At 55.4% G+C, this 18,667-nt stretch overlaps 1 protein-coding gene across 3 annotated transcripts in view; it reads right to left on the bottom strand.

The window, feature by feature from the left end:
* Positions 1–18,463, bottom strand: part of Srcin1 (SRC kinase signaling inhibitor 1) — a 65,916-nt gene extending 47,453 nt beyond the window's left edge. For 2 of the 3 annotated variants that reach the window (XM_051158427.1, XM_051158425.1), the window contains exons 1-2: positions 18,197–18,463; positions 10,550–10,612 (exon numbers count right to left, since the gene is read on the bottom strand). In XM_051158427.1, coding sequence (XP_051014384.1) covers positions 10,550–10,612; positions 18,197–18,320 — 187 coding nt within the window. In that variant the 5' untranslated portion in view covers positions 18,321–18,463. The remainder of the gene's footprint in view (positions 1–10,549; positions 10,613–18,196) is intronic. The other variant, XM_051158426.1, reaches the window with a different exon arrangement.
* Between the last annotated feature and the right edge of the window lie 204 nt (positions 18,464–18,667).

Here is an 18,667-nt window from a genome sequence, read left to right on the forward strand (position 1 = left end):
GTGCTTGGGGATCTGGCTGGGTTTAGCCTCGGAGGAGCATAGGATGCAGAAAAAAGAAAAGGCAGGGAGCCAGGGGTGGCGGCGCACGTCTTTAATCCGGGGCGCACGTCTTTAATCCCAGCACTCGGGAGGCAGAGGCAGGCGGATCGCTGTAAATTCGAGGCCAACCTGGTCTACAAAGCAAGTCTAGGACAGCCAAGGCTACACAGATAAACCCTGTCTCGAAATCAACAACAACAAAAGAAAAGGCAGGGAACTCAGCAGGTGGACAAAAAGGGCTTGGGGTGGGGTGTGTTGGGAGATGTGGCACTAGGAAAGCCAGAGAGCTAAAGGAGGGGCTGCAGGTCCCCTCTTTCCGAGGACTCTTTATCTACAAGGTTCACTATGATTTTCCCCCTACCCCTTTTGGCTTTTTTTGTTTTTGTTTTTTGTTTGTTTTGGTTTTTTTCCAGACAGGGTTTCTCTGTGTAGCCTTGGCTGTCCTAGCTTTGTAGACCAGGCTGGCCTCAAACTCACATCCATCTGCCTGCCTCTGCCTCCTAAATGCTGAGATTACAGGCATGTGCCACCATGCCTGGCCCCTTTTGGCTTTTTTTTTTTAGGCATCTTCTCCAAATGTAGCAGTGATTGACTTGAAACTCACTGTAGCCCAGGCTGGCCTCAGACTCTGTCCTCTCTCTCACCTGCCCAAGTACTGGGTTACAGGTATGCACCGCTACACTAGGCTCTAAGATTCTTGAGTGGGAAAATGGAGGCCATAGGGCAGATGCAAGGGACTGACAAAACGAAGCCTTGGGGCTGGAGAAACAGAAAGGGACTTCTGTCACCTCAGCTCTGCGGGGGGGGGGGGGGGGGGGACCCTAGGTAAGAGGAGGATGGCCCTGCTAGGGTGATAGGAAGTAGTAGGCGCCCCCCAGTGGCTGGCTGTGCTAAATGAGCAGGTGCCTCATAAGAAACATTGTTACTTGTTCAGCCGCTTCCAAACCCCACCCCCAGTTTATTTATGGGCCTGATTTATTTTTACCCTCCACTGAATTCTCTTACGTGACATCACTGTAGCTCATTAGAAGAATTAAGGTCCCAGTATCTCAGTGACACCATCTTATAAGTCACTCACATCCCCCACCTGGCTTCTTTACCCTGGATGTCATCATCTACTCTGTCCCCTGCCTGTCACTGGGCAGCTTTGGAACATGACATCATCTTCAGAAGAGATTATGGGAGGGGGGAACAAAGGAGAGAAAATGGAGTGTGGAATCAGAGCTGCAGTGACAGAAAGTGACAGGAAAGGACTCTCGGAACCTCCAGACAGTCAGCTCCTTTTGCACAGACACCAAGAGGCTTGGCAAGGTCCCTGTCTTGGAAGAAGGGCCTGTCACATGGTCTGGACAGAAGTGGGGGTCTGAAGGTACCTGTGTCAGAAAGGGGAGGAGTGGACATGCTCAGTGTGCAGCAATTCCTGTCCCCAGCAGTCAGTACAAGATCGGGAGAGAGTGACAGAGATTTCAAGAAAGGAAGACGGTCTACTTCAGACCCCACAGTACCCTCCTCGTGAGCACGCACACGCATCTTCAGGCAACAGAGCTCCTGGTGTCCCCTCTATAGCCAGAGTAAGAGGCGCCCAAGTCACCCAGGAGCAGCCCTGAGGCACTGCCACAGTCAATAATGCCTGACAGCTTCATCTCGCTGGCACCTGCTTTAGTCTGAAAGCATGAGCTTGGAGGCCAGAGGCCAGAGGACAAAGGTCAGAGGCCCAGGTCGGCTTCTTAAATGCCAAGGTTCTGAGAGTCAGGCCCACCCTTGCTTGCCCATGGGGATGGCTATGCTGTGGCCTGTGGGCGCCCTGCCCCTCATCCTGCTGTCAGTCTGTGGGTCCTTGGTGCAGAAGGCCCATATGTGTCTGTTTTCTAGAACCAGCTTTTCCGCCCCATACCACAGCCACCAAAGTCATTTTCCAGGCAATTGCCTTTCTGTAAACATTCCTGTGTAATATCCCCCTAAATTGCTAATGCCCCGCGCCCTGTTGAGTCTCCCTGTCACTCTAACAAGAGTCTCAGAGATGGGGATGAGAAGAATGGGGAGGAAGGGCAACTGGAAGGGAGAAAGCAAACTAGACAGGAGGTTGAGACGAGAGCGCCCACCCAGCTCCCAGACAGGGACCTCCATGCCTGCCCTCCTCCCTCCCTCCCCCCCTCTCCCCACGCGCAACTCTCCATGCTTTGCCAACCCAGCCCCACTCTAGATGTCAGGCTGCCTTACAGAACCTCACTGGGCAACGACTCCCTTTATAGGTAGTAAAGTAACAGCAAACTATCATCATTGGGTTCCCAAGAAAGGCTGGCTTTGATCCCTAACAGTCGGAGGAGGTCAGGTCAGTCCCAGGAGGACTTAGTTTCCTGGCCTCTACAGCCAGGGACACCAGGTGTGTCAGCTGGTGACATAGCTGGAGCCCTTCCTCTGTCCCATTCCACACTACCTTACTGGAGAGCTTTGGGCCCAACTCTCCTCTTGAGATAGCCAGGGAGATGTGGGGTGACTAAGGAAGGCTGAGTCACCCTCGGCCTCCCTCTCTGGGGGTAGGGGACAGGGAGGAGAGTGTTGCCTGAGTCCCTGTGTTCTTTTCCATCCCTAGGAAGCTGGGTACCCAGACTCAGGTGGGGCATGAGGTGAAAGAACCCCTCCCCCCTTGGAGAAGCCAGAAGGGGAGAGGATGACACTGGGCCTTGCCAGTCACAACCTTACGCAGGCAGAAAAACACAAACCAATTTGTGCAGATTTAAAACCCACCGAAGGCCACTTAGTTGGTTAAATGAGTTGGAATCTAATTAAAGGACCTCCTCAGGGCTGGGGAGGGAGAGCTCACCTGTCTAGGAGGAGCAGTAGGGGTGGGGCCCTGGCCTCCCCCAGCTCCCTGAGGAGTTTCTGTTGCTTTCCACAGTGTACCCTTCCTGGGTGGGAGACACCTTTAAAAAGGATGGTTCAGCCGGGGGCGTGGTGGCGCACGCCTTTAATCCCAGCACCTGGGGAGGCAGAGGCAGGTGGATCACTGCGAATTTGAAGCCAGCCTGGTCTACAAAGGGAGTCCAGGCCAGCCAAGGCTAACACAGAGAGACCCTGTCTTGAAAAAACAAAAAAACAAACCAATAAAATAAATAAATAAAAATAAAATAAAAAGGATGGTTCAGCCACCTCAACTAGCTGTCTGGGTCCTCTGTCCCCTTAGTCTGAACGCAGCATGATGCTTGCCCACCTCACCCGCAGCAGCTCCAGCCTCCAGCAGGGCATTCCCCAGGGGCAGGACACAGCCTTCCTCTGCCTTTAGGCCTCATCCACCCCATGTGACAGGGGCCTCCTCAGGACCTTAAAGTCCTTGTCTCCACCCTCAACTAGGAAGGGAAGAGCCAGCCATGGGGGAGGTGCGGGGGTAGGGGGGTGGCACTACATCCACTATGTAGTCCTGGCTGGCATGCACACAAGCCCACTGGCCCACCTAGCCCAGCACATGTAGCTCAATAATGTTGGCACAGGTGACCCCCACTCAGCTCCTACCTCCTAGACAGAGAGGAGTGGAGTCAACATAATGATCCTCTCCTACGGATCCCATCAGTGCCCAAAAAAAATCCATGGGAAACTGAGTCCTAGAGAGCAAACCTCACAGTCACACAGAGGCCAGGGGGCCAAAGAAGAAAATAAAAAAGCAGAACCCAAATGTGCTGGGCCTTGGTGGGGCAAGAACCTTTCTGTTCTATTGGGCCACTTCCCAGAAAGCAGCCCCCAGGGGAGCCCCGCTCCAGGCGCAGGGCCCCAGGAGCATCAACGCTAACAAATGCATTCAAATCACCGTGCCCAAGTGCCCAAAGATGCAAGCTAGGATCACAGCCTAAGCCTGACCCCCCCCCCCCGCCGCCCCACCCCAGCTTCCCAGCCCAGCCTGGGAGGGGTTCACCCATGGAATTCAAGGTCACCTCACCACAACCCTACCTCCACAGTCAGACTACGATTCCCCGTTTCCAAATGAGCCACAAATCAAAATCTCAAACACGTAGCCCTCCCTCTGGTCCCTGCTCTTCCCTCCCACACACAGCAGGCAAAGCTGTGGCATTACCAAAAATCACAGAATCTGCAGCTAAGAAAGCCTGGCTCAAACCCAGCGCTGCCAATAACTAGTTATATGACCCTGAGGAGGTCAGGCGTCTCTGCAGACCTCCGTCCTCTCATTTTGTTTAAAAAACAACAACATCATCAACAAAAGCGAATCACAGACAGGGTGCTCAAACTGTGCCCTGTACATGAAGGACGTAAGTAGGGGCTGGTTGCTTGTCTATCCCTATCCCTAGCCTTGCTGCCTCTCACTAGCTGTCAGATGGGCTCTGGCTTTTTTTTTTTTTTTTTTTTTTTCCGTTTTCACTTCTAATGAAGACATGACTAAGTGGCTTCCTTAGAAAAGGGGAGGTGGACATGCGGGAGGAACAGTCACCCTCCGTCTGAAGTGGGAACTGGAAAGGCTGGACTGGCCCTAGCGTGGGCCCACACAGAACAGTGTTAACAAGCCAACAAGCTAGCCCCTGCCTGCGTGGTATCACTGCTGCTCATGCGCCCAGGGAAGGTGTCCTGTCAGCTCCACATCTCTTAGAGAGGCAGCCAGAGAGGAAGGCAGCAGCCCAGAGGGAGGGAGGGAGGGAGGGAGGGAGGGAAGAGACAAAGAGAGGGAGGGTAAGAAAGAGTCACCAAACCTCTCCACTTAGCAACTGCCATAGTCCAGTCTCCTCAGGCATGGATACTCAGGGCACTGCACCTTGGCAGCAGGTGTAAACAGAGACCCCAGTCTACTCCACACCAGGTGTTCATCTTGGGCCTCAGTATTGTGCCATCACTGTGAGACCACACACCTGTCACCATGCCTGTGTGACCTGGTACCACCACCACCACCACCACCCCCACTACCACCACCAGCAGCTTCAGCCAGGCCCCAACAGCTTTGCTGCACACTCCACAGGCACTGCCATGCAAAGGGACACACAGGCCCTAACCAGGCTGTGGCCATACATGGCACTGGTGCCTGAGTCCCCAGAGAGACCGTCCTACTTCTGGGTCAGAGCAGTGCCCCTCCAGATGGGAGGGAAAGGCGGGGGGGGGGGTGCCAGCTTGGCGGCTGGGGCAAGTGTTTGTAATCACAGTGCTCAAGAGATGGGGACGGAAAGATTTGGATCCTTGGCTCTATGTAAGAGTTCAAAGCCAGCCTGGAGTGCATGAGACCCTGTCTCAAAGACCGAACCAAACCAAAGGCAACAGGGGCTGTCACAGAGCCATCACACAGCACCTTCCCCGTTCCAGTCTCCAAGTTCAGAACTAGAGAAATAGACCCCCAATCAACCTCAAGGCCACCAACTCTGATGGCCGCTTACCAGCATATGAGCCAGTACCAGTGCTGAAGTTCTTTCCTGGGGTCCTTCTATAACTACGGAAGCTTAGCCTCTCTTCTGGAGTGCAGACAAGGCATGTGGTCACTCAGTTTCTATTGGCTGCAAAACAGCTGACACAGTATGTCACTCTAGCCTGCCTGCATCCCGTGGCTAGCATCCTGAGAGGTCTAGAGGATCAGGCCACGGGAGCCAGGGTTACCAAAGGGGCTCATGGAAGCCAGGAAAGTTAGCCTGCACACATGATATGAGGGAGGGGAAATTGTCTCTGTGATCTGTCCTGAAGCCTCCCACAGGGGCAGAACTTGAGAGTGGAGAACGCGGGCTGGAAGGAGGAGGACGCATGCCCCTGTTGTGCTCTGGCACCTGCTAAAACCTGAAGTTCTCCCATCTGGTTACATCTGTTCTGGCCCCTTGAGTAGAGAGGGTGAAACAGGGTGCTGGGTCCCATATCCGGCACCTACCTACCAAAGGGGAAAAAGCTGAGCCTGGATGGTGAAGGCTTGTCATCCCGGCTAGTCGGGAGGCTGACATAGGAGGATCATAAATCAAGGCCCGCCGGGGCTACAGAGAGAGTTCAAGGCCTGCCTGAGTAACTGTAACCGCTGCTGTAGACAACACGGTGGGAAAGAGGGCAGGGGTATAGCTGAGTGCGGTAGAGTGCTTGCCTAGTGTGTGCAAAGCCTGGAGGGGTGGGGGGGGTGGGGGAGAAACGGAGGGATGGAGGGAAGGAGGGAAAGAGAAACTAAAACCAGCCAGCGGGCTGCCTAGAAAGCAGGAATGCCATCCTGGACCACGGCATGTCCCTGTGTGGCCTCAGGCATGACGACACTTCAAAGGGCACTTGTAACTATGACTCATTCAGCCTTCACAGTAGACCTGCGGGGGCTGCTCTCTGCAACGCACAGGTCAGAAAACTGAAGGCCAGGAAGGGTGACTTTGCCCAAGATGGGCATGGATGAGTGGAGCCTCTTGCTCTCAGAAGCAAGGTTTCTACCCTCCTTTCCCAGCACCCTTCACGCCTGAGCCCCAACACCCCATCTGTCCAACTCCCAACCCTCCTGCCCACTGTCCTCTGGCTGGAGCAAGGGATGGACGTGAGAGGGTAGGAAGACCAGGGGCCAGCAAAGCAACCGAGGAACCCAGAAACCAGGCTTGGAAGGGGTCTCCCAGTCCCAGAAGAGTTTCTAAGGGCCCTCTTCTCAACCTGGCAGGCTCAGAACCACCGTTACCAGGGCCCAGGCTGGGACAAAAAACAAAATTACAAGTCTTCCCCATTCATTACCCCCAGGAGCTGCAACTTGGATGCCTCTAAGAATGGAAACCTCACTATGGCAAAAGCATCCATCATTATGTGAGCTCCTTCTTCCTGAGTGAGCTGAGAGGAGAGTCCAGACTCTCACAGCCCTCCCACCCCCTGGCCTCCCACCCCTCCGAAGGTTAGACCTCTCTTTCTGGGGAGAGGGAGGCTGCTAAACCAATACCTTCCTTGTTGAGACAGGCCCTCCCTCGACGGTCTGGCGTCCGGTTTCCCACTGCACTGGCTTTGATAGAACAAACCCCCTGGTGTCACCACCCTTCCTATCTGGTGTCCCTTAAAACTGCTCCAGGGGTCTCGACAAGATCTTAAGAATGTACCAGATGACCTCCAACCCTGCTACAAAAACACTTACCCCATGAAGCTGCCCAGGTTGGGAGCAGCCCAACTTGGTGACCAAGGAATCCCCTTCCCCCACAGCCCCCTCTGGAGTATCACACTGCCTCATCTTGGTCCTCTCTCTCTCTCTCTCTCTCTCTCTCTCTCTGCATGTTCCTCCCAGCCTCCCATCTGCCTTAGGGCCTGGCCTGGCTGTCAAGTACAGGACCCTCCAGCTCTGAACTCCTCTATAGCTCCTCACAGCCAAACACGGTGCAACCAAGGTGCACACAGCCTGTATACTCAGAGTCTACCTGTGGGTCTCTGGTGAGTGGTTCAGAGCCCCAGCAACCTTGTCCAGATGCCAGCTGTCTCCAGGACATGCCCAGCCACCTCAAGGACTGGGAGGCCACAAACCACTGGCCATCTGATGTACACTGACCACACAGTACCTCCCCCTTCTGGCCCATTTCCCTCTCCGGGTGCCTGCCCTTCTGCCCAGCACCCCAGGGCTCAGAAGGAGAGAGATTCAGCTCCCTGCCCCCCAGCCACTTCCCGCACTGTGCCCGCATCTGATGCCCGTGCTCACGCGGTGGCTAATTCTGGCGTCTCATCAGACGGTAATTATGGGGGGGGGGGGAATGAGCAGAACACTGTCGCTGTCATCTCCGTGGCTCGGCACCTGTCACCACTCTGCCATCTCCTCAGGCTGCTAGGATGGGGCAGAGGCGGAGGGGGAGGGGGAGGTTCTGAAGAAAGGGCCCTCACCTCCCCACGGGTGATCGGTCCACGTCCCCCGGGGTGGTCACTGCTATCCTGGTCTCCATGCTACTCAGGCATTCTAACCAAGAGAAGAGGTCACAAGAGACGACTGCATTGGTCCAGCTCAACTGTTTTATATATCCCGGCACCTCCACATTGCCTGACACACAACAGGCCTGAGCTGTTTGTTGATTGACTGCGTGACTGTATATACAACAGATATACAGTCCCAACAGAGGAGCCACAGAAGACCCAGGGTATAGACCAGAAAACCAGGTCTGGTGGAATTGGTTACACCTCCACCAAGACACAGTAAAGATGCTGCAGAGAAATGAAGAAAAGGGCAGATGAGCTCCAGAGTCAGTTATCAAGAGCCAGGACTACCAGACGGGCCTCGTGGCACACGCCTTTAATCCCAGCACTCAGGAGGCAGAGGCAGGTGGATCTCTGTGAGTTCGAGGCCAGCCTGGTCTACAAAGTGAGGCCAGGATGGCCAAGGCTACACAGAGAACCCCTCTCTCAAAATACAAAACAAACAAACAAACAAATCCAGGATTACCAAGGAACGCCGCTTGCAGAAAGTGAGTGGAGTGGACAGCCACCCCAACAACTCAGACAACATGAGAGACTGAGTCTAGATCCAAGACAGGCTTCGGGAGGAAGGCAGGCCCCGGAAGAGGATGCAGAGATGCATCCTGGGGTCATTTACCTAATGGGCATGTTACATGACTTCCTGTCTATCTGCCTTGTCCCCTACCAAAGACAGCATCTTCATGGACGCTCTGGGGACAGCAGAGGAGAAAGAGAACTGTGGAGTCACCACTGCAAAGGCCTTAAGTCACAGTGTACCCAAAACCAACGCCACCGGAAGCTAGCGGTGTCACCGCACCAGCCATGCTGTGAGTAACTGGACCCAACTCCATTCCCCTGTCCTCAGAGCCCCTGGAAGACACAGCACATGGACAGTAGCAGGGACTAAGCCCATCCTGGCTGCCCTGGCTCCTACACCACAGCATTCTAACAATACCCTCCTCCACTCTAAAACCCGGCTACATCTTCCACTCAGATCGAAGCAAGATGGCGGGGGGGGGGGCGGGATGAGGGGGGCACACCTTTCTATGAATGCAGAAAGTAAGTCTCAAGAGGTAGTGATCTCTCCGTCACTGGGGGCATTCCAAAAGCAAGTAGGTGAAAAAGAAGAGCTGGCCCCCCCTGGCTAGATACAGCAGGGTTTCTCCCACAGGTTCAGCCTCCTCCTCAGCAGCCTGAGGTCTGTCAGGACCGGGTGAGGGCTGGCCCTCATCCCCAGAGAGGGTCTAGGTAGGACGAGCCTGCTCTGGAGTGCCGGCTCCACCCCACCTTCTCGGATTGGAGCTGAGGCAGGGGGAGGGCAAGAGCATGGCTGCTCTTTTAGGAAAACGGTAATTTTAATTAAGAGGCAGACAAACGAGCGCTCTGCAGATTGTCTCAGAGCAAAGTTATTAAAAAGCCATCAAGGCGGGCGGGCCGCCGCAGCAGTGAGGAGGGCTGCCTCCCCACCCCACCCCCCACTACCCGCCTGGTTTCGGGATCCAGGAGGGGCCAAGAGGACCCAAAGTCACTGCCATGATGGGCCCTGTGGTCCTTCACCCCTGCAGTAGGTAAGCGGTATCACACAGCACCTAGGCACAGCCAGCCCAGCCCCAGGAAGGAGGCAGAAAAAGAAGCCTCATTCGGAGCACCCTGCTCAGGCCAGTGGGGGCACTGGCCAGTGCTTTTTCCACTTCACTGCCTGACACATGTGAATTCTCACCCCGACCCAAAGGCCAGAACAATGAGGCAACAGGGAGGGAAAGGGGTTCGTCCTGGATTTGAACTCGGGCCACCGTGACTCTAGCGCTCTGAGCTGCTAGCCCTTGGCACAGAACGGAGAGCAGAGGGCTGCTCTAGTCCGGTTCCATAAGGCCTTATGGATGTCCAAGAGTACTGCTTTCAGCAGCCAGGGCATTGGAGTCTGAGTCACTGCTAGGAGGTGACAGTATGGGTCTCAGGATATTACAGGGACCGGTAGGACAGTACAAAGGGGTTTCCAGCATTACCAGGGCAAGTCAGGAAGGTGTCAATAGATGTGACACCTCATTTGGGTAGGGCACAGATGCCACCACTGGAGGCTAGACAGCTGCTACATTTCCCAGTGCTTGCCCTGGGATGCTGCATGTCCCATGCTCCCAGCCACCACTTTCAGAGGCAACACTGGTCAGGCAAGGTGGCCAGCGGTGGCCCTGCTGGGTCTCCGGAGCCTTGCAGGCTCTGTGGTTCTCCAGAGTGAAGGGAGTGAAGTGAACACTGAGAGATAAGGTGACTAAAAAAAAAAAAAAACAAGCCCTGAGGTCACCTGACCCAGCTCCCATTTCCCCCTGCCCACAGCAGAGCCCCTGGGGCCTCATCCCTTGGCAGAGGTGGCCTGCCTCTAGCCCATACCCAGCCCATTCGGACACATACCTTCCGTACATGCCTATGGCTTGCACACGCACACTCACATGCACTTGTGCACACAGACATGTATTTGCCAGGCAAGGCGCCCTCCCCAGCACGGGGATCTGCCATCCCCTCCCCCTACCATATGCCTAGCCACCCCACCCCCACCCCCACCCCACAGGGACAGCCCTCCCGCTGGCCCATTGTGACCCATTGCAGGCAGGGGAGGGCGCTGACTAGGTGGCCGTGGTGGGCTCCCTCCTGGCTTACTAACCTGGAGACTTTAAACAGAGGGAGCAGAGTCCCGCCGGCTTCCCTCCCGCCGCTCGCTGGAGCCCTGGGTAAGGGACAGGAAAGGGGGAAAGCAATGAATGAGCTGCGAGAGGTAGGGCGCGAGAGGGCTGGGCCAGGGGGCGGGAAGCAGTAAGCCAGGGCCTGAGGAGCCCGTCCTTCTGAGGTCACCAGGGTGGGGGTAGGGGCTCCTTGTAGGGTAGAGACCAGGGATTGGAGGAAGGGCAGGGACTAAGAGGACAAAAGACATCACTTGGGGACAGACAGGAGGACACACAGCACCAACATGGAAAACATGGGGGGGCCCCAGAGTTGGGGTCCCTGAACAAACAGCTCTGGTTCTCTTTCTGGGCATGGGGAGCAGATGCTTGGCTGGGGGTCCCCATTTAGAACCCCCAAAGCAGTACCCATGGGAGCCCAACAGCTCCCCCTATCCAGCCTCCTAATGTTGGGGCAGGAATGGGGTCAAGGTCAGAGGACCAGCATCACTGCTGACTGCCCTATCCCCAGCTCCCAGAGACCTCCCTTCGACCTGTCAGCCCCACCCTGCCCCAACTCCAGCTATGAATGTCCTGCTGCTTCTGACAGAGGAGACAGGCGCAACCTACAGGCGTTCACACTCAAACCTTGATAGACCTTTGGGTGGTGAAAAGCCACCTCCTTATACCAGCCTGAAGACCTTTTGCTAGCTCCCGGGCCAAGGCAGGGTTTACACAGCTTTCTCTACACATTACCTCTCTCAACCTAAATCTATGCTGCTGCTCCTTGCTATGATATCACTTTTTTTTTTTTTTTTTTTTTTTTTTTTGCCCTGGGGTCTGAGGTACAAAGCCCCTTCCCGCCTGGAGACACTGCAATCTGCCACAGCCCTTACTTGGCTAGCCCAAGCACATTCTCACTCGCTGAAAGCCCCCTGCCAATCTCACGGTTCCAATTTTCCTACCGATTACCCCGAACGCGGAGACACCCCGGGGAGAAACAGCTGCTGTACCCAGATGTGGGCAGACTACTGAGAAAGAAGACAAGACTGCATCAGGAATCCAGCACCCCAGGGTGCCCTGGATGGGGACAGTGAAAGGAACAGACGGACAGACTGACTAGGAGCACAAAGGCAGCCTCAGGAGCCCTCGCCAGTCTCCCTCCCCCACTCCCTTAGTTTGTTTGCTTCTGAGATGGTGTGAGTGGGCCAGCATGACCTTGACCCTCTGAGCCACCGTCCTCGGTGCTGGAATTACAGTCCTGTTGGCACCACCCTTCGCACCACCCTCCCCAGAGCCCAGCCCTTCGGGCTGAGTGAAGCACTGGGTCTCAGAAGCTTCAAGGTTTCCTTCAGAATCTTTTCCAACTCTGCCTGAATTCCTTCATTGAACCAGGATGTCCCCCTCTGCAAGACAGCTGCCATGAATATTTCAAGGTACAGGGAAGTGAAGCTACATCCCCAGCAAGTGTCCCTGCTGTGACCACCCACTCCAGAGCTCAGCTGCCCCCTCGGAGGACCTTCCTTCCGGCCACCCCTTGCATCAATATTTGGGAAGTGCTTCCTGAAGTCTAACCTCAGTCCATTTCCTGCTCCAGGATTTTTTGTTTTATTGTGCCTTGTTTGGTTTTCCACAGTCTTCTTGTCTCATCCTAGGGACCGGGAGGTAGGCGACAGACCCTGGGCTGTCATCAGGTAGACGACAGAATGAACAGAGTGGATGAGCAATCGGGCTCAGGACAAGGTTTCCTACGCTTGCGTGTGTGTAACACTCTTTCCTGGCCCTTCTGGTCTAGGAGCAGTAGAGGGGAGTCCCTCGAGGGCCCCTTCCTGTTTGACACACCAGGAGTCCTAAGCTATAGAGAGCCAGGCTATGAGCCTTGGATACCTTCTCAGGGAGCTGGGAGCTTAAGCCTCCTCAATGAGGCAGCAGTTGGTATCTGGGTTGCTGCAGGGACACCCACCCCTCAGCAGTTATCAGGAGAGGTGGGGGACTTAGGATAAGGATATGTCAAACACACACACACACACACACACACACACACACACACACACACACACACACACCAGGCTTTGTACAAACACCTCTAGCTGGGACCTCAATGCAGACTGAGTCAAAGGCTTGCTGAGCTGTGCTTTGGGGGTCCTCAGGGATGAGACCCCGGGAACACAACTCCTCTCCTTGCGTAAGATGTTCCATCCCGGGCCTTGCAGATAGCCGAACCTGCTCACCTCAGTTCTCAGGAAACCCAAGAGCCATGGCTGAAGCCACACCACCTGAGGGACCTGCAGCATGCGGGAAAACACGGGCTGGATTATGGTTCCTCAACAGAACGGGGTGCAGGGCTGGCAAGAACTTCCAGCCACCCCTAGGAGCTCCACCAGGCTGGAGGACAGATGCAGGTAAGGTATATCTCAGTCAGAGAGTGGGGAGCTTCTGTCTGTGAGCACTAATGTGTGCATGTGTGTGTGTGCTCAAATGTGTTGGCCTACCGCCATTTCTCCTGTCTCAGCAAAGCTGGGAAACAGCCATCCTACCCTTCAAGTGACAAGGCATTTTCTTACCTCAGGGGAAAGGAGGTGGGGAGAACTTTAGGCAACTGACAGGGAGCTTAAGACCCTCTATTTCTGACTTCTTTACTTATATTAGAGACACTGAAGACCAGAGAGGGACACAAAGTTGCCAAGGTCACTCAGCAACAGAGGAGACACCAGTCCAAGTTGGTTCTTTTGTTTTGTTTTGTTTCTGAGGCAGGGTTTCTCTGTGTAGCCTTGGCTGTCTTGGAGCCCTCCTTGTAGACCAGGCTGGCCTCGAACTCACAGAGATCCACTTGCTTCTGCCTCCGAGTACTCGGATTACAGGTGGGAACCACCATGCCCGGCTGGTTCTTCAACACACACTATATCTTTGTCTTAGGGAACCCACAGGCATTGGCTCCTGGGAGGGGATGCCACTGCTGACCAGTTCCCTGCTCCTAGCTGTTCTGCTAGCTTGTACTTGCATGCCGCCGATCGCCCCCATACGCCGATCGCCCCCATACACTGGAAAGGGTTTCTCTCTATCTGACCTCCATTCCTTCTGCCGCAGCGTGGGCTTGTTTCCTCCCAAGCTGTCCTATGCAGAGACAAGGAGAGGAGGGTAGCAGAGCAGACTTCCAGCCTCCACACCCTGCCGCTTGCCTGTGCCAGCACGGAGGACCAGGGCAGGGTGTCCTGGTAGCTGGCCCTACGCCCAGTTTGCGCATGAGGGAAGAAGGGGGCAGATGTAGCAGCCTGAATATAGGAAAAGAGCTCTTCTAGGAATTGTCCATGTTCTCTTCAAAGCCCAGCCTTGGGCTGCCAGTCTCTGCCCCTCCCCAGGTCCCCAGGTGCTCCATCCGCGTATCACAAGTCAGTCACTGTGCTGTAGGTTTCCGGCTGCTATCATTGGTCTTCACTATCCCATAAGCGCTATCCCAGGGACAGTCTAGCCCTGGTCTTAGCTCGCTGTGTTTCTTCTGCTCCGGTCCTTGGTGGCAGCAGCGGAGCTCATTTTTGTCCCTTCCTTCAGAAGTTGCTGCCATGACTCAGCGGTCTCATATCATCTGTTCTAGGCCCCCAACCTTTATCTCAGTCTTGCCCTAACGTTACAGAGGACAGGTATTTGAAAGGAGCCACAGAAGGTCTAAGGGCTGGGGTTCTGGGCTCTGCCCTGTGCCAGGTATGGAGTACATATGGGTGGCAAGGAGACCGGGCCTGCAGAAGCACCATAAGATCAGGATGGCAGAGTTGGACTTCTGCGGTTCTACACACACACACACACATTTGCATACACACATACCCGCGTGCACACACACAAGAATGCACACATACATATGTGCACACACACAAACACACACGAGAATGCACACATACATGCACACACATTTGCATACATACATACGTGCGCACCCACACAAACACACACAAGAATACACACACATACATACATGCACACACATTTGCATACACACATACATACACACACACACACACACACAAAGTTGTTTAAGACTAGGCAGGAAATAGCCTCTTCACTCCTGGCCTCTATGTCTGAGGCTCAGGTTCCAGCCCTCATTCCCGGAGTCCAGGGGCTTGGTCAGGAATAGAAGGGTGGGGACACAGCAGGCCATGCTGTGCACTGTAGCCTGAACTGAAGCCGGAGAGGCCTGATGCACCAGACTAAGCACCTGGCATGTGGCAGGCCACAAGAAGCTCTAGAGAACTCACGCCCTACAGCCAGTCCTGCAAGATCCCCTCCACCAAGGCCATACTCAACACTGGGACACAGGAGAGGGAGGGCCAGACCCACCATCCTGTGCTTAGCTCTCACCCTCTAAGACACTAGAGCCATGGGAGTTGGGCCAATGGGTGAAGGGAGCTGGAAAACTAGGCGGGATTCTGGGGCCCATGTGAGTGGTGTCCTTCCCCCCCAACCCCTGTGTAAGTAGGTGCTATTAATATATGCAAAGAATATGCAAATAACCCACAAGAGAGACACAACATCGATGGAATGTCAGAAGAGACCTTGGAGACCATCCAGCCCCACCCCCCTCACTTCAGGTGAGAAAAGAGACCTGGGGAAGGGACTTGCTCAAGGTCACACAGACACCTAGGCTTAAAACAGGATCAGCACAGGGCTCCAGGCTCGGTATTGTTTCTAATAGTCATCTGTCATCTGGAGGGTTAACCAGGGGAGAGTGGCCAGGGCCTGGCACGGAGCCCAGCGGCTTCCTGGATCCCTCTGGCCTCCCCGGAGCCTGGAGGTACTCTGGTGGGCATGGGATGAGAGACAGCTGCTTGACAGAACGCCGTTAGGGAACAAGGATCAGAAGGGCTGGGGAAAAAAAAGAAAAAAGGGGAAAAAAAAATCTGTAGGAGAGGTGAAACGCAGAAGGTAACTGAAGTGTGGCTAAAGCATGAAGAGCCCAGTGTCAAGGTGAGGTGCCTCAGATGGTGTGGGAGGATCGTCTCACACTCACACACACACACACACACACACACACACGCACACGCACACACACACACATACCATGCAGCCTTGAGTGCACTCTTAAATGCACAGCAGCCCCTCCAGCCTCCTCTCTGACAGTGATGGCACCTGACAGCCCATAATAGTCAGCTGGCCCATCCCTGCCGAGGCTGCAGCTATGGCTGTTCAGCGGCTGCTCCCCTCAGCAGCAACCCTCCACTCAGCCCTAGAAAGCAGGGCCTGAGAAGACAGACAGAAGGGAGGGGCCCCGCCAGAGAGAGCAAGAGGATCTTTGAAGGAGTAAGGGGACACTGGCAGCTGGAGGAGGGGCAGGGAGAGGGGGAGGTAAGAATAGAGTGGAAGACTGGCAGAGAGGAGAGATAGGGGGCCTGAGGTGACAAGAAGGGACTTTGTGGAACAGCAAGGTGGGGAAGGGTGCTCTAGGGTCCCAGAGGTATAAAGGACCATGCTAGAACCTTGGTACTGGGTACTGAGACCTGCCACTGAGGTGCCACGCTGTTAGCAGGCACTGGGGACCATGCCTCTGCCCCTCTGCCCATCCCTGGCTGCCAAGAAGTCGACCCACCCTCCCTCCTTTCTTTCCTCCCTCCCCTCCTGCCTCTTTCCCTTGGGGCAGGAGCTGCTTCCCAGCCAAATCCAGAGCCTTCATCTCCTCTTTTCAGAACAGGGAATGAAAAGAAGGGGAAGCGGGCTAGCACAGCCCTCAAACCCGCTGACGGCCAGATTTTTATTATCTTTGCTCAAATGGGCCCTGGGAAGGCAGCGAAGGAGTCTTCAAAGAGCCCCTGAGTGCTTCATTGAGACTGCACCTGCTCCTGCCCACCCACAGCAGGCTCGGGGCTAGGGCCCCCAACTCCACGGATGCCAGAAGCCTTCACCCTCAGTGCCTGTGTCCAGGCAGAGGCCACAAGGTTAGGAAGCCAGGCCATGACCTGGGCCAGTGGGGTATCTAAGCAGGTCCTGTCCCTGTCTGGGCCTGGACCACATAAATGAAGAAAGCTATCTCCTTGCCAGGACTTAGAGATAAGTGCTTAGAATTCCTCGAAAGAGATTACATTTATAGCCTGGGTTTTCTTCATGGACCTTGACCCGCCTGGGTACTCACAGACCACTCCATTCCTCCAGACTCCCCGGGATAGGGACAGGACAGACCCTCTCAGCCACCACCGCTTCTTGCTGTGCCCCCCAGCTCACTGAAAGAGGTCAGTGTGTGTGAACCACCTCCTCCTCGAACCCTGACAGTCCCTAGCAGCTTTAGCCCTCAGCTGAGATACCCTTGTTCCCTCAACACCAATCTGGGATGGAGGTGAGGAGCTTCTAAGAGCCCAGCCCTATGCCTGCCCAGCACTTCCGGGCTTGAGGTTTTGGCAGAGAATGCCAAGGTTAGCACTCGGCAGACAGCAGCCGTGCCCCCACCCCCAATGCTCTGACCACACCACTGAGATCGATGGCCACAGCCAAAAATGAATCAATGGTTCTAATGAACCCTTTTCTTGGGTGGGTCACTGGACGTGGAGGTTGGGGGCACGGGCCATACATCCTGGTGGGCCACTAGTCACCTTTAAAAGACTATCTGAGTAAGGCCAGGGAGAGCCCACCCCCCATTCTCCATCCCCGCTCCCAGGCCTCCTCTGCTAGGTGGGAGGTGAGCAGAGGGGAGAGGGGAGAGTCTGAGGTGGGGCATGTCTCTGAGCGTTTGTTCCATGCACCCTTACCCTAGTGAGGCTCCTCTCCCTGCTCCCAGTCTGAGACTACATTTGTTTCTTCTAGACAGATCTCTAGGAAAGGAGCCAGAAGGGGGACCCACCCCAAGCCTCCATCCTAGAGAACTTACCCTCCAGGAAAATAAGAATGCAGGACTTGGGGTGGGGGATGGGCAGCAGTAGAGAGACACCCCCCCCCCCTTGTCCTCAACGCAGAGTGGCAGGAAGGAAGGGCCAAGCCTTGACACTCAGTGGTGCCTGGGTACCAGGCAGTCTGGAAGGGAGGGACCCCCTCCCCGTATGTCCAGAGTCCTCACTCACCCTTGCTTCTATATCAGGCTAAGTCACTACTCCCGCTCAGCCTACCAAGAGCACTCCTTTGGGCTGCATACTACCCTGGACATTTATCCAGAGTGACCAAATGAGCCAAACCCCAAACCCATATATATGCCACAACTGCCCCCCAATTAAAAATACACACCATCCATGCTAGAAACCACCACCATCCCAACAGCCACCAGAGATAACAGACAGCCTCTCGGCTCCACAGTGGCTATCTCTATCAGACACGTCACAGAGACAAGGAAGGGAATGAGAAACTGAGGCACAGAGTTAAACAGCCAACCAGTTGGCTCAAGGTCACGCAGACCAAAGATGACCAGAGAAGAGGAAGGAATCATAACACCCCATCCCAAAGAGCACGAACCCCACCCAAATGAACAGCCGGATAGGATCCCTGCACCTGATGTATGCTCAGTTTCTCCACCTCCACCTTTATCCCAAACACCTTTTGAAGGGCTGAAGCCAGAAAGCCCCAAATGGGGACCCCACTTCCCTCAAAGATGGGGGAGCTGCAGAGCCCCCAGATCTAGCAAACACTTGAGAGGGGTTGGTAAAAGCAGTTCAGCACTCCTTGCTTACCCTGCTGCTCCGGCTCACCTGGCTCCCCTCGGCCCCCAGGGTCCCTCGGTCCAACCTCCTCCCTGGGAGAGCGGGCACGACCCTCGGCGGTCCTCTCCCACCAGGCCAGGGCAAAGCGCCGGAGGCACTGCCAGGGCTGCATGGGGAGGCGTGTGGCTGGGGGGCGCGCAACAGCAGCCACACACGCCCCACTGGGCCCTGCCGGCTGAGCTGCGGAGGCACCCGGCCGGCCCCCTCTACTGCCACCAGCATCCTGCTGCCCCCACCGACAGGACTCGGAGCTGGCCCAGGAGCTTCTGACGTAGCAGGGGGGTGCGTGGGAGTGGAGGGGGGGCTACGGCGAGTCCCCTCCTCAGCCCCGCCCCTCTACTTCTCCAGCCCCCTACAGTCCCCACCTCCTCATCACCCAGGACGCCCCCCCCAGCTGGGGGCGCCCTCCTTTACCCCTTGCCTCTACAGGAGGAGGGCTTAACATCCAGAAGCTCTTCC

The sequence above is a fragment of the Acomys russatus genome, chromosome 16 (assembly GCF_903995435.1).
Source record: "Acomys russatus chromosome 16, mAcoRus1.1, whole genome shotgun sequence".
In the NCBI taxonomy this organism is placed as follows: Eukaryota; Metazoa; Chordata; class Mammalia; order Rodentia; family Muridae; genus Acomys; species Acomys russatus.